At 36.8% G+C, this 16,501-nt stretch overlaps 1 protein-coding gene across 1 annotated transcript; it reads right to left on the bottom strand.

The window, feature by feature from the left end:
* Positions 1 to 2,495: 2,495 nt before the first annotated feature.
* Positions 2,496 to 12,239, bottom strand: LOC5564858 (chromobox protein homolog 1). Its single transcript, XM_021850426.1, has 5 exons — positions 12,047 to 12,239; positions 3,852 to 3,972; positions 3,475 to 3,601; positions 3,264 to 3,401; positions 2,496 to 3,203 (listed from the first exon to the last, which is right to left on the bottom strand). Exons 2-5 carry the CDS (start codon positions 3,948 to 3,950, stop codon positions 3,019 to 3,021), a joined length of 549 nt encoding a protein of 182 aa, XP_021706118.1. The 5' UTR covers positions 3,951 to 3,972; positions 12,047 to 12,239; the 3' UTR covers positions 2,496 to 3,018.
* Positions 12,240 to 16,501: the final 4,262 nt, after the last annotated feature.

Below are 16,501 nucleotides of genomic sequence, written 5' to 3'. Positions count from 1 at the left end.
CGGAAAGTTACGTCATTTGTGACTTAACTTTACCTAATTTTTCTTGCTTCAATATGTCGGGCATATATGACATAAATTTCAATGATTTTTTCCAAGTGTGTATAAATTTTTCTTCACTCATCGGCGTTCAACAATTTCTTCCACCCGCTTGAGCCTGTTAAATAAACGTTTAAGTAAAAAAAAATTCTTCCAGAGTTAGGGGAACACGGGGCAGTATGGACACCCTAAGGAATTTGCCTATTTTGACTGTGAGGACATGAATATTACACTGTTTTTTATGTGCAGTATGCTTTTTAGAGTTCTTAAGCATTTGTTAAACATGGTTGCATAATTGGGAAAAAAATATTTTGTTTTCAAAAATAGGTTTAAAAAAAGCTTATATTTGGTAGTCGCCATCAAGCTAGCGGGGCAAAGTGGACACCCCCATGGGGCAGTATGGACACCCTAATGTTTATAGAAAAATTGTCCCGCGATCGTTCGCAAAACCTCGAAAAATGAAGTTTATATTCAGGAAACCATAGTGACAGGTCACTGTGCCACTGGAAACATGATTAAAACCAATTTACGACATTTTTCGTAGAGATGCTTTCAATATTGCATCCAGGTTAGTTTTAATCAAGAATTGACGATTTTCAACTGATTTGTGGTTCCGCTTCATAATCATTGCATTGAATGCTAAATATTTTTGGATAATTTTGTATTTGAAGTTATATTTTTTTCTCTTTGAAGTGTCAGCTCTACTTTGTCACCCGGTGTCCATATTGCCCCAACAGTATAAGAAATTTTTATATAAGTTTTTCAATGTCATAAAGTACCAGAAAAAAATCTACTATATTTTTGAATATAGCATAAATAATTGAAGATTCAATCAAGAGCTACATTATCGGTCAACTTGCAGTCATTTGTCTCTGAAACCTTATTTGATGAGGTGGGAATGTTATAATTTTCGAACCAAATAAAAACATGCTCAATTTTTCTATTTAAAATCAATGTTCTGAACATTTTTTCTGAAATTTTAGTGGATAATTTACTCCTCCGACAGGCAACTGAAATATTGTTTGCATTTAAAGTGTAAAAGTATTCGCTTATGCAAAGATACAGGGGGTGTCCATTCTGCCCCGGGTGTCCATACTGCCCCCGTACCCCTACAAATTTATAAATTTGGCGATTTCAACAGATGTTAACTTTCTATCTGGTGTGCTGTGGTGGTGATTCAATCGTTGTACTGGTTTTCAAAGCAGATCGTAAAACGGTTTTATGGTGATCAGCTTAAACTGCAAAAGGTTTTATTTAGTTATATTTACATCCACTATTGCATTAATTATACATACAATTTTCAGTGTTGCTCTCTATTAACGATCAACGCTCCGTCATCGTAATCATCGTCATCATCGAAACTTGAAAAGCAGTTTTTCTGTTCATAACTAAAAATTATTCGATGAAAACGTGTTCACTGTGTTTCGGTAGGGGAACAGAAAACAGTGAACACATTTTCCTGTAAATTTTCTTGATTTTGAACGAAATAACTGCTCTTGAAAATTCCGAAATCAATGACGGATCCTGCCCCCTTAACTTCAAGTAATTTTTATCTTCTAGATTTACAATGCTCTTCACTGACAAAACTCCTAATTTGACTGCGGAGCTATATATTGTTTTAAACTTTTCTATTGATGATAAGATTTCATAGGGTAACCAACTATGACTGCAGCGCCAAAACTCAGCCAGAGTGTCCGCATATTATCCGCACAAATTCCTACATGGTTTAATGTCTTGACATATTATATTCATTCATTTCTGATTTCAGATATTTGAAAAACCAAGCCAAATGAGCGCCATTTTCTAAGATTTTTGACGAGAAAGAAATGAAAATTTTCTATTTCCAGTTTAACCTATTTAACCAAAAACCTACCGATCGCCGTAAACACAAATAAAAAAATTAGATTAGTGTCATTAAGAATTTAAGGAAGAACGATCTCTTGATTGCCTAGCGACCCTCGAGAAATATGACTTCAAACAAAATGAGAATGGTTTACAAATAAAATTTTACTGTTTTTTATATTTCCCTGAACAACATTTTCGATATCAGTGACTATACTAACTGAACTTTAGTGCTCTCAAAAAGAGACATGAATTTTTTGTTTTAAATAGAAATTTTCTAATTATGAAATCACGACTTATGTATATAACTGCAATTTTTGTTGCATAATTTGGGAAATCCGCGATTTTCGCGACAGAATTTTATTCACCCGCGATTTTCGCGCTTGGCTGGCCAAATCCGCTACAAATCCGCGAAAATCGCGAAATCCGCGAGAATCGCGAAATTCGCGCCTGTTGTAACAGCCCTGTATTTTATATCGGACTGTGTCTACGAAATATACGAATGCGAAAATGGCCACTTTTGACAAAGGAAACTCTCAGTTCATAACTGTGGAAGTGCTCATGGAACACAAATTCAACGATTTCGGATAAAAATCAAATAGAGCCACGCACAAGAGTGTATTTTTAGGATTTTATTGGATATTAGTTATTAAATGTTCACTTTCTTACACATAATCCAGGTTTGCTTTTCTCATAGACGAATACAATTTCATCTACCCTTGTCGTTTCACAAATTTTATTTTATTCGTACAATTCTAGGCAATTCTAAAGTAAAACGTATTATCTGACATTGATACGAGTCAACTGAACCAGTTATGAAAGAGAAAGCTGTAGATATTTTTGCTTTACAAAAACTGCACAAAACTTTGCATGAAAAATAACAAACTTATATGATTGAGATAAACTAAAATAACAAAATTCATGATAGCCAGGTTTAACATCTGTACTACATTGGATTTGAAAGGATGAATATAAAAGTTTTGTGTAACAGCAGATTACTCGTCAATTAGGCATCAAAAGAGAATATTTTCAGACTTGTCTGAATTGAAGTCGGTCAGAAAAACGGGATACTTAAAATAGATTCACATTATCGATATTCTTACCATTAAACTGTATCTAAGTAATATTTGATACTTGTATTTAGGCATAGTCGTCCTTTGCATCGTTCTTTTTCTCGGACGTCTGCCAAGTTAGGCGCGACTCGTAGAACTTAATTACAACTTGCGGACACTTGACGTTGGCTTGCTTGGCCGGTACGAGATCCGCATTGGCCGCATCCTTCCACTTCATCAAGAACATCAGCTGTCCGTTATGGTCAGTGGCACCTAAGAGAAGAGAAATAAAGTTGGCAAGGGTCCCAAACGTGACACTTTTTTTTAAATTACCAAGAATTTCCTCTGGCTCCAGGCCCCGATCGAATCCAATCTTTTTATCTTCCCCACCGGTTGACTTCCTCTTTGCTGCGGGTGCTTTATCGTCAGCTGTAGATTTGCGACCTTTTTTGCTGGACCCTTCCTCTTTAGCTATGTATAGTTCACAAAACAAACGAATAAGTAAAGCGGGATTTCAACAGTTACAAGTTCAATTCTCATTCACCTTCTTTTTCTCTCTTCTTTCTGGACTCTTCATAGGCTTGAATCAGATCTGGGCAGTCTAAATTCTCTTCTGGCTCCCATGTATTATCGTTTGAGGAGTATCCCTTCCATTTTAGGTAATACTCCACCTTAAAACAAAATGTTTTGCAAAGGAAATAAATGTAGAAGAGATGTTTTCCTTTAAAATCTACGTGTTTTTTATATTGAGCCTTTTAAAGTAAATTACTAGGGTTTTAAAAAAACATTGTTACATTAATAAATAACAAATTGTTAAAATAGTTCATGAGTTTACTTTTTGTATCTAGGTATAATACAAGCACAAGATTCCAATCTACAGGAAAAATATGCAGTTATCTTCACCCACTGGGAATGAATTACCTTTCCATTGACAACTCGCCTATCGAGAATCTTTTCAACAGAAAATTCTCCTTCCTGCTCGACTGGTCCATCATTCTTCGCAGGGGCTTTCTTGCTCATGGCTGCTTCCAGTTTAAATTAGCTGCAACGAAAAAAAATATCAGTAGAAGAAATAAGTGAATTCATGGGGGTACGCAAAGCGTAGTATGTATGTTAAGTATTTTGCCATGAATATAATTAAATGTAAGCATTTTCAATACATTAACCACTGAGTAGCTCATTTGATAATGTGCTAAAACTACTGAGGAGCTTAAACACAGAAAAAAATACAATAGTTCAAGCGTGTGCTAGAATAAGGGCGTAAGTCGCATGATCGATTTCTCTTCATCGATCCTCTCTTCTGTTAATAAAAGTGCGTTCTGAGTTGAAAAAAATGATGACAAACCCGCATCTTAACACCTTTATTCATAGAAGCGAGAATCGACGAAAAGAAATCGATCATGCGACTTATGCCCTTATTCTGGCACACGCTTGAATTCCTTGATTACATCACGAATTATCCAATTAATATTTCAGGGTGTCCACAATCCACAGAAATTAAATTCCATAATTCCAGGTTTTACAAAATAGTACCAGCAGATTTAGAAAAACACTACGCGATTGGCGTATTAACTTCGATGGAGCTTACCACTATAAGTTAAATAAATGACCAGTGAATAGTTAATATTAGATAGCTAGGCTGTGAAACCACCTCTTATAAACTCCATGGAGAATTTACTTGAGAAAATATTCTACAAATATATGAAAAAGCTGCTTGGCTGGAATGTAGGAGAAATTTCTAGGTAAATTTTAAGGAGTCATGAAGAGTCATCCCAGGTCAAATTTAATAAAGAATTTCAGAAAAAGTTCCTTTTATATACTGGAAATTTTTTGGAGTAAAAGTAATCGTGGGACCACTCATTTTTTTACCTTTTTCTGCATGCAGTGAATCTTGGTGCAAAAAGAGTAGTGTTTGATCTGTTGAATCTGTTGCATGCTCCTTTGTGGGCGAGCGACGGAATCCGGATCGTGTCTTGCTCGCTTAGCAACCGCATTATCGATATTTCTCGTCCGTGTATGCTCACGTATTCATTTCAAATTACATATTTTTCGTTTACCAAAACGAATCCTTTTCCATATCTAAACTCCCAGTGTTTAATTGTGGAAGTGCAGAGGACTCCTCGGTTTCTATAAAGTAAGTAACACGTCAACAATTCCTCCACATCCTAAATTGACCTGCATTCGGACGCATCCGGCGCGGTATTGTATGTTTTAATAATGAGAGCACCAGAATTTACACATTGAGAATACTACTGATCCTGAGTAGCGTCTGTTGGTTCCCTGTGTATGTACAGCTGTTCTTGCAATAACAGAGTAGCAACTGCGGGTGGTCTATCATGCTCATGCTCATGCTGAAGCAGTGAATCTTGGTGCAAAATTATTGAGGCTCTAGAGCAGTGTTCCCCAAACTTTTTTGACTTCCACCCTTTTTGAGATTGATGTTATTCGAATTCGCCTCTGAAGTACATTTATTTTTATTGAGCGCTAAACTGCGCTGAAGTTTTGATCACAGGCGTGCAGGAATAATTCAAAATAAAAAGATGCTTTTCTTTAATTGTGACAAAAATGTCCTTCCCATACTCGCATAACAGTCCCATTTATATAGGAAATCTAAATATACAATATGGGACTGTTATGCGAGTATGGGCAGTGTCCATCATGTGTGATTTTGAAGCATTTACATATATATGGCAAAATTGTCCTCGACTCGTATATCCATTAGTCATGCAATATCTGTCATTTGCATTGATTGTATTTGGTATCAACAAATCTAACCGAGATGTATTTGAACGTTTATTATTAGTGTACTTTTCAGTACAGCCATAAAACTATAATTTTGAAAGCTTGAGCTTGAACTTGATTGGCCGCCCATGGTTGCTACTTCAGTATCGCTTGCACTTACACAAGGAACCAAACAGATAACTGCTAGGGATTAACAGACATCCTTAGGGTATAAGTGTTGGCGGTCGTCTATTTTTAAGAAACAATGGGGCCTACCACGTCAGAATGCAGACCAATGAGGGGAAGGGGAAGGAGTTGATGATGCATTCAACTGGCTCTCACGGTAGACCGTATATGCCCCTGGGTCTACACCAGTTCATGCGGGAAGGTTGAAGGGGTGGTAACTTTTTTAATGACCTTTTTTAAGGCCTTTTTAAATAGGGTTCTTTATGCTTTTGACATTTAGTGGTTTTATCATTGTCGCCATTTTTTGTCCACCAAATGTTCCTGAATTTTTTTTTAAATTAGTTGTACTTATAAAACACCAAAATGAGTAGTGTAAAACAAATCCATTAAAAACTGGATGCCATCAATAAAAAAAATCAGCAGCCGTTTTATAATGAGTCCCTACAAAAAAGGCATTATACTTTATATATAAATATAATAAAAACAAGCCTACCATTAACCTGTATCAGCCTGAGTGAAAGCAAAAATACTAAAACCTTCACCGCTCAGCGAATACTTAACGGATTCAAATAATTTTTTGTCAGTATACCAGTACACTGATACACATATCTAGTTTCTATAAATGGCCAGAGAAACTCGGGAATATTCATGGGGCACGCATTCCGGTGGGTCGCACGATCAAGTCGGGTAAAATGGGCTATTTTTGGGACATGTCATGTTATCTTTATTTATTTGCAATGACAATCATTTTAATTTGAATAAATATTCAAGATCTTATATTCAACATTACAAATGAATAGGTTCAATTTTGAATGAACAGGATGTGGCCACTCGGACTCAATACTTCGAAGAACCTGCTATAGTTTTGATGGATACAAAACAATTTCAGTTTTCGATAATAAGCTTAGCACAGATCTCGCATAACTTATGATCTCGCCCTAAAAGCCATTGGTAACCATGTGTTCTCGAGCATTTTAATGGATTTACACGTTAAACAACAACTGTATGGTGAAGAAAGGATCACTCTCTACCTGTCAGTGGTGTTGGTTTGGATGCTTATTCATTCATTTGCTCCGAAATAACGAGCTACATACGAGGTTACCAATGGCTTTTAGGGCGTTATCTCAGATTATGCGAGAGATGTTTAGATACAAACTAGCAACTTGATCGTAAATTTAAGGCGATCAGGGGACACGAAAATAATCATTTATGGGGTCAATCTAATGCAGGACTCATTGTTATTTAATTCAATCGTTTCTCAAAATGATTATGCTGATGCATTTTTCTTAAAATTCCGTGATATAGTGACCACATTAGAGCCAATTCCGGAAATTGTATGTGAGTTAAAGTTTGCCTATCTTCAGGGGCACAGAAGCACAGTACCCTTTTCGACCCTACCTGACCCAGTGACCCACTAGAATAACTCCGACCACAGGAACATTCCCGAGATCCTATGGCCACTTTTATGAGAAACTAGTTATATATACGAATATACTGACAGTTGAAATCCGTTAAGTATTCGCTGAGCGGAGAGTGTTTTAGTATTATTTCTTTCGCACCTATACGGATTGAAGTATTGCTGTGCGCGTTTGAAATGCAAATTCCAAATGCGGGAACACCAAATGCGGTAAGATTTTTAATAAGGAAGGCGAAGTCAAAGATTGATTTTCTTTGCTAGGTTGGCGGTGATATGGATCATGGTAGCTAAGTATCCTTTGGTTACTTCGTGTTACCGCATTTGAAGTCCAGTTAGACAGTATTTGCAAGTTAAACGCAAACAGCAATACTTTAAAAGCAGACATCATGTATAAGCACTTCATATCGAGAGCTTGAGATCAGCTTGCCATGAGCACACAAAAATAATCGCACGCTTGAGTAGGTGCTATGGTGAGACACACTTTTTAGATCTCATGTAGCAATGTACTAGCTCAAACGATTACATCTGCACTGGCTCATGCGTCGTTTCATGAGAAAATCTCAATGTGACAGTGCATTTGAGACTCGCAGGCGAATGTTTCAGAAGCAAGGGAAAGGGATCAAATCATGGATTATACTTCCCACAGGCAGTTTGAAAAGACTGACGCGGTTCAACGCGGTTGAGATTCTAGCATTTGAATTGAAAAACTTGTGCTGGCCACCGAAGAGGCATATACATAGACCGAAGCCATATGCTTCCGTGGGCTTTTTGTACTACATAACAGCATGAAAGTAATCCTAGTAAGCGCATGTGACGAGCCTCACGAGATGTCTCATGAAACTCGCTCTAGGACAGGACGTGACAGCTCAACTAAGACTTCCCCGTTGTTTTTCAGTCGATAACATTGACGCGATACAAAAGCCAGTGTTACCAGTATCCTTTTTAAGCAAATCTTGTGAACAAATTCAAATATCATGGATCAAAATTTGATTGTTTCTTGTACGCTTCATTGATATAGTGCAATAGAGAATGCTACATTTAAAAAAAATCAGGTTAACAATCAAAATCGATGGTATTTTGAGAATGTACACAATTTCCATTAAATTTGACTCAATAAGGTATTTTTAAATTCATTTAGCATTTTAGGAGCACATGTTTTGAGTTTAATATCAAATATAAATAGATTTGAAACAAAAAGATTTCATGAAAAATTTACAAACTTTGATAAAAACTATAACCTATGAACTAGCAACACGGCCGGGCTCGCAACAAAGTGCCCTGTTGCAAACCAACTCAACGATGTGAAAGTAGGCCTTTGCCGAAACAATCAATGGAAAGTGGTCTTTTTTGACAGGCAATTGGTTTCATTTTTGTACTTTGACCTGTCACGTCTTGTCTTAGGACTCGCTCACTTAGAAATATTTTGTACGTATCTACATTTCGTGTTTCACATAATCTTTAGCTGCGATATGATATATCGCATGGCACACTAGCTCATTTAGCTATACATGAGAAATACGACACACAGTTAAAAGTGGAAAAGGGCACTTTTACAGTCGACATAATGCAAGAACGTCGATAAAGCAATCAAGTAATAAAGTAAAATTAGTGCATCAGTCTGCTCAGGAATTCCACTAAATTTTCAAACAACATAGATTTCGAAACACGTCTTTCAAAATACTAATATTTTTCTGGATAACAATGCAAGAGAAGAACTTCCAGCATTGCAGATAGTGGTAATCGGGGCAGTTTCGCCAATGGGGTGGAATGAATGCCAGCTAAAAATCGCATAAATTCTTGAAATTTCATCAGAAATAATATGCAACTCTAAAGTTAACAAGGAAATAAAGCAATTTACAGGATGTCCATTTAAAAAACAGTTGTCCCGAACTTTGAGCCGGGTAGCAAAATGATTTTGCTGTTTGTTTTCATTTCTAACAAACTAGTTAAGTTTAGAGGACTTAATTTTAGAATGTTCTCAACCATGTTTCTTCTCTGAAAAAAAAAAATACTTTTAAGTCACTGTACAATAAGAAAAACAATCCAGGTAGCGGCATAGCAGACATTTTTTGCGATTGATTGGATTTTGTGTAGGATGGATTTAGATTCTCGCTCCAGTCCACTTTTTAGATTGCATTTAGGCTGATACAAATATTAATATTCTTTTATGTCACCCCCCCCTTCAAAAATCCTAATATTTTGAAGGGGAGAAAAAAAAAGTTTCATCATTTGTTTGACATCAGTTAGATTTTTTCAATTTTTAAAGTAAAAAACAAGTAAAATAATTATCCAGAGGACGTTTGAAAAAAGTTTAACAATTATCGTTAATAAAAAAATTCGAAAATATAACTTTTTTTTCATATTAGTTTTTTTGTTCCTTATTTATTTTTATCCCCCCCCTCGTACCTTCCAAGTTGTCTCGGACATAAAAGAAATTTAATATTTGTATCAGCCTTACTGCCCATAAAAGCATAACTGTCCCTTATGGATTTTCGAACCAACACCCTTTTTCATCGCAACCTTTATGATTTAATTTATACTTCACTATGCATATACAAATATACAAAATGTTGTGGAAAAATATGAAGTTGGTGCAGTCCCATATTGAAAATAAAGGCATAACAGTCTCTATATGAACTTTCCACTGAAATACTAACTGCAGAAGCTGAATTATGTTTAAGTTTATATTTTTCGCTTTTTCAAAATAAGATATCTCTGACGTGCTGCTAGTTGAAAAATGGTATGCAGAAATGTACTAGAAAAATATGAATATTTGTATGAAATGACAAACATAAAATTTTGGGAGTTAATTTCTCTATGCCTACTTTATCCATATGGGACAGTTATGCCTTTATGGGCAGTTTAGGTCCCATAACAACTGTGCAAAATTTCAGCTCGATAGGTGTAACTATATTTTAGCGCCAGCCGTTCAAAGTTTGTATGGGATTCACTATGGGATACTTAAGTTTGCAAAGGAAAATCGCCAGAGGTCATCCATTGACCTCTATAAAAATTCTGAACAAAGACCTCGATGGGTATTTTTACGATGAAGAATATTGCCAAAGACCACGAAATAATCCGACACTTGTGAAGAAATACCTATCGAGTTTCATGTTCAGATTTTTTTCACAAGACAATGGACGACTTCTGGCGATTTTTCTTGGCAAAAGTAAGTTTTCCCATAATAAATCCCATACAAACATTGAACGGCTGGCGCTAAAATATAGTTACACCGATCGAGCTGAAATTTTGCACAGTTGTTATGTGAGCTAAATGCAATCTAAAAAGTGGACTGGAGCGAGAATCTAATTGTTTCATATACACCCGATTCTGTTTTTGCACGGATTTTTTTTTACACGGCCGTGCAAAAAAAGTTTCCATACATTTTTTTTCGCCAAAACCTTATTTTTGCATGAAACGTCGAGAAATGGTGTTACTTTTTTTGCACGGTTTTTGAAATTTTAAACTGAAAACTTTTTTGCATCCCCGTGCAAAAACAGAATCGGGTGTAACCGTTTCACAGGCTAATGGGCATATTCCCTCACCTATTGTGATTTGAACTAATTTCTCTGATTGTAGCCGAAATTTTTTGAGAATTCCAAGTTTTTTCCAAGTTCAATAAATTTTTCTGATAATTCCAGGTTTCTAAGATACCTGCAATATCCTAAAATTTTACTATTTACTACTACAGGTCGGACTCGATTATCTGGAGCACCGAGCTTAAATATCATCTTTTTGGTTATTATTTATATGATGAAATGGCGTAGCAAGAAATTATTTATAGAAACATTAGGGGTCTCGAAAAGCAAAAAAAAATGATCGCTAAACACAAAAATAAAACATTTTCAAACACCCCTTTTTTAACTACGTCCAAAACTGCTAAGCCATCCATATTGTATATTTCAATGCTAAATTATCTTAAATTTATGCATAATAACTTAAAAACAAGAATATTAAAAAAAAACATACTCCGGATAATCGAGTCTAAAATTCCGGATAATCGAGTCTCCGGATAATCGTTGCCGACCTGTATTAACATATTTTGTAGCGAATTTTGTCAAAATAATAAGATCAAAAATTTAAAAATGTGTTCTGTACCTACATAAATTACTTCCCTAGGCCGAAGGTCCCTTCAAAATCAAACTAAGAAGAGTGGACTGTAGTTCAGCATAAAATGGATGATCTTTTTCGCCCTTAGATGAAATACAAGTAAACAAGGCCAGTAAACGTCAAACTCCCGTCTAAATTCAAAACAATGCAAAGCCCCATGAACCGCAGAATTTCTTGATTCGGGAACCACTGGAATGCACATTGAAAGGGTTTAGCAGGGTTTGTATTCCAAACATTCCACAAAATAGAAGTCTTGTCCGGTAAAGAACGAAATGTTTAATGTAATTTGCCGAGAAAAAAAAATGCATTGAACGTAATCTAAATCGTCCACATATCAATTTAAATATTTAGAAGCGTAGATAATCAAACAGGTAAGCGCAATGTTTTCTTTGCCGGAAGGAACCACCGGATGATACATTAACTCAAATTTAGGGACAAAATGAAGACTCCTCGGAACCGGAAGAAAGTTATTTCGATTCTGAAGCGTAAATCTCAACTTCTAATCTCGCAAAAGCGTTCATCTGGCTTATTTCCCTCCATCGATATCGGAAACGCCATCGGAGGTTAGAAAGAAGCAGAACAACAAAAAGACGGGACCGTAAAATGCGAATTTGACACTTCGGGAAAAACCAAGCGCTGTGTGGCATAACTTTTCGCACCCAAAACCCGCACTATTTCCTACCTTTTGTGGACGATTTCAGGTACCGCAGGGGCCGACAGAGACGCTAAATCCGGCGAGCGAAGATTCACAACAGCGGTACGGCGATTTACACAGGAAATTCACGGATTTTAAATTTGCACTTTTCCGATGCCTTTTTCATTCGCGCACGGCAGATTCTTTTGGTTGTAATCGTGCTCTTTTTCTGCTGGTTTGACAGAAGTGCGGCGGCAGAGCAGGCGGGCAGCGCGCAAAACATTCAGCACCGTGCGCACTTTTGCTGGTGTAGACGAGGCTGATGCTATAAATTGCCAGTAGCGTCGTTGTTTTTATGGCTATGGGGGGTTTGAAGCGTAATGAAAATTATGAATGGACCCATAGTATTTTCAGTGGGGATTCGCTCGTGGGGTCCGCTACATGTAATGATTCGATTCGTCATCAAACGTCAACATCCCACCGCAAAATCGCTAGTGTTTGGAGGAAATTTTAACCTGAGACGAGACTCGCGAAGACGGTCTTCTTTTTCTGTGATTGCTGAGTTTTTTCTTATTCCACTTTGTGTTTATACCAATTCAAGACTAACAATTCAAAAGGCCTCATCTCCAAAAAGTAAACAATGAGAAAAATGCAATCTTGTTTTGTCAAACAATAAATCAAATTTAAATTATGAATTTAAGCATTGTATGTTATTTTATCGTCCCGAAAGTCGATGGATAAACTGATTTATAGCTATGAATATTCATTACCATCATTTTAGCAAAAAATCCTGCTAAAAAACGAGTCAAAGGAAATGAGGCTTTTATTTCACCAAAAGCTGTGCAGCCCTTTTCATTTGTGGCCATAGACGCCGGCCGACGCTGATGAGGCCTGTGAGTTGACGCCTTTGTTTACTCTAAAATGTGTTGAGGCCTTCTAGTTGTGGCTTGTTTTTTCATCATCTTCTGATGTGGCCTTTTGAAAATCATTCAAAATTGATGATGAAATAAGAAATTTGAAGTGTAGAAGAGTGTTAAGTGGTGAAGTAAATTACATGGAGATCCCTACAGCAAGAGAAGATTCGTGCGGTCGATTAAATATGTGATTGATTGAACCCTTCGTCATCCATGAACATTATGTATGTGCTACGCGAGTTTGTCGTCGAGAAAATGTATGGAAATGTTGGTTCAATTGAAATAATATTGCAATTGAACGTTGTTTTTCATGCAATTGAAACCAAATCGTGTTTTTGTTGATAATTTGTGAAGTACAGACAGGCTGACACAGGTATTATTAGGTAGTATGATACAAAATACATCAGTCTACAGGAACCCGATAATGTTCGCCGTTTAGACAACCACTGTATAAAATAATACAAGGAGCAGTCGCTCCGTAGTATAACCTGCATCTATTTAGTGAATTTGGAACGTTTTTCGCAATCTACATTGCAATTTTGATGTTTGTTTAACAGGCCTCAACTCGGTTTCCGTCAGATATAGAAATGAGGCCTTTTTGAGAAAAGGCCGCATTTGCGATGAATAACCTGGTTAGCGGAAAATGAGATGGGGCCTTTTAGAAAAATGTTATTTTTTCAACTTTTATGCATATTTTTAAATGACTATTGTATGTTTTAGTAAGAATAGGCTCTTATACAATGAAATCAGCCGAAAACCGATTTGTTTACATTTTAGACTTGAGGCCTTTTGAATTGTTGGTCTTGAATTATGCGCATGCTGTTCAAACCCTCACATGAACCTCTCAGCAAAAAATGATTGAGTTTGCATCACATCGAATCATAAATAGCCGTTTGAGTGAAATTTCATGCCAACAAACGTAGCAGACATTAGAAATAATTTTTCTTCTGCTTAGACTTATCAGCAACTTTAGAAAAAACTGCTCCGCCGACTGAGGTTTTTGATAACAGTTTACTCTGAACACAATACTTTTCACTTTTTCAGCCATAAAAACGGTGGGCTACATTTGACATTTCGTGAGAGGGGAATCTGGGCTGCATATGAAGTTGATATGTTTCCTCTTCGCGAGTCTCTCTCAGATTTTAACCTCCAAATTGCCAAATAACCTCCAAAGCATCACCTCCAAGTTAGTTCAAATACCCTCCGTTATATGAAATATGGTGGCGCGTCGATCGTCGCAAGTTTATCGTTAAACAGTCAATGCTTGGATTTTCGCTAGTTGGAAAATATTCCAACTAAAAAGCACTCAAATGTCAACAAAAAATGTTAAACCGACTTTGACGTCTGAGTACCGTTGCATTGAAGTCTACATATATAGAACAAATGTATCGCACAATTTCTGCTGATCTAGGAGGTGCACAAATATCTATAACATCTACGAAGGGATGTTCTCAAGGAGGAGTGTTATCGCCCTTACTGTGGTCTCTTGTAGTAGACGAACTCCTTAGAAATTTAATAGATCAAGGTTTTGAGGTAATTGGATATGCCGACGATGTGGCCATCTTGGTTCGTGGAAAGTTTGATAACACGATTTCCGATCGGTTGCAAACTGCGTTAAACATTACTCTCAAATGGTGTAGGAAAGACGGGTTAAACGTAAACCCTTCATAAACTATTATCGTGCCTTTTACCAGAAGGAAAAAGGTAATGCTTATACAGCCTTCTTTGAATGGTGTTCAAATTCAATTTTCGGAAGAAGTTAAACACCTTGGGGTTACTTTGGATAAGAAATTGAACTGGAACTCTCATCTGAGCAAGGTCATAAGTAAGGGTACTAATGCCCTATGGGTCTGCAATAAAGCCCTAGGAAAAACTTGGGGACTGCGACCTAATATGGTAAACTGTATTTATTCAGCAATAGTCCGACTAAAAATTAGTTATGCTTCACTGGTATGGTGGCCCAAGACAAATGAGGTAACCGCTCAGAAGAAGCTGGCTAAGTTGCAGAGACTTGCTTATATATCAATGACAGGGGCAATGAAAAGTACACCATCGGTTGCTTTGGATGCCCTTCTTAATATACTGCCTTTGCATCAATTCATTAAACTGCAAGCTGCAAAAAATGCCTTGCAGTTTATTCGTTATGATAAAATACTAGATGGTGATTTGATTGGTCACATGAAGATCATCAAGGAATTCAATTTGAATTCAGATAACAAAACAATAGAAGATTGGATATAGGTTTGCAAAGATCTGTATTTTCTCGGACAGTCAAGCAGCTTTGAATGCTCTAAAGGCATTCACATGTAGATCAAAGTTAGTGTGAGGATGCATTCTTTCTCTGAAGCAATTGGCCAGTAGGAACGATGTTACATTGTACTGGGTGCCCGGCCATTGCGAAATTGAGGGGAATGAAATCGCCGACAATCTAGCAAGACAGGGTGCAGCTTCAAGCTTTGCCGGCCCTGAACCGTTTTGTGATGTTCCTGAGTGCACTCTCAGGATGAAACTGAAAAATTGGGAAATGTCCATGGTAGAATCGTGAGAGAGACTCGCGAAGAGGAAAAATATCAACTTCATATGCAGCCCAGATTCCCCTCTCACGAAACGTCAAATGCAGCCCACCACTTTTATGGCTGAAAAAGTGAAAAGTATTGTGTTCAAAGTAAAATGTTATTAAAAACCTCAGTCGGCGGAGCAGTTTTTTCCAAAGTTGCTGATAAATCTAAGCAAAAGATTAATTATTTCTAATGTCTGCTACGTTTGCTGGCATGAAATTTCTCTCAAACGGGTATTTATGATTCGGTGTGATGCAAACTCAATTATTTTTTGCTGAGATGTTCATGTGAGGTTTTGAACAGCATGCGCATAATTGGTATAAACACTAAGTGGAATAAAAAAAAATTCAGCAATCACAGACAAAGAACACCGTCTTCGCGAGTCTCGTCTCAGGTAGAATCCAATTGGAACGCCACGGATACATCCAAGCAAGCGAAAAGATTCATAAAACCCAGTCTAGCTAAAGCCCGGGCTATACTGAATCTTAATAAAGGAAATCTTAGGGTATTAACTGGCCTGATGACCGGTCACTGCCCAAGTAGGTATCATCTTAAAAATATAGGAAAAATACAATCCTCTGAGTGTCGTTTTTGTCAAGCTGAAGACGAAACTGCTGAGCATTTACTCTGCAACTGCGGAGCATTGCTTAATCAAAGAATGTTAACATTTGGAAAAGGGTTATTAGAGCCCTTGGAAATTTGGCAAGGTAGTCCTAATAGGGTAATAGACTTTATAAAACGAGTTGTGCCCAGTTGGGACAGTGTGACACATCAACCAATGTCTATCACATCTCAATTGTGAAAGGATATTTGATGAGCACCAAATAAAATATGGGTCATACCACAATATTCCTAAATAATGGAAGCAGTGGTAAAAAGGCTCTACAGATGAGAACAAAAAAATAGAACAAATGCGTGTGTATATGTGCGTTTTTAACCTCCAAATTGCCAAAAGACAATGGAACTGTTATCACAGACAAACAGACAAACAGACGTCACACTCATCATTGTCTTCTTCTTCTGCTTGGCAT

The sequence above is a fragment of the Aedes aegypti genome, chromosome 3, assembly GCF_002204515.2.
Source record: "Aedes aegypti strain LVP_AGWG chromosome 3, AaegL5.0 Primary Assembly, whole genome shotgun sequence".
Classification (NCBI taxonomy): Eukaryota; Metazoa; Arthropoda; class Insecta; order Diptera; family Culicidae; genus Aedes; species Aedes aegypti.
The sequence above is the reverse complement of the archived record's forward strand: the minus strand, read 5'-3'. Positions and strand labels throughout refer to the sequence as shown.

Excerpts from the sequence above, each read along its gene's own strand:
- LOC5564858 (XM_021850426.1), bottom strand. The coding sequence starts at position 3,950 with ATGAGCAAGAAAGCCCCTGCGAAGAATGATGGACCAGTCGAGCAGGAA. Across the intron at positions 3,602-3,851 it reads GGCGAGTTGTCAATGGAAAG|GTGGAGTATTACCTAAAATG; the intron begins GTAATTCATTCC and ends TTTTGTTTTAAG. Across the intron at positions 3,204-3,263 it reads GGAGCCAGAGGAAATTCTTG|GTGCCACTGACCATAACGGA; the intron begins GTAATTTAAAAA and ends CTCTTCTCTTAG.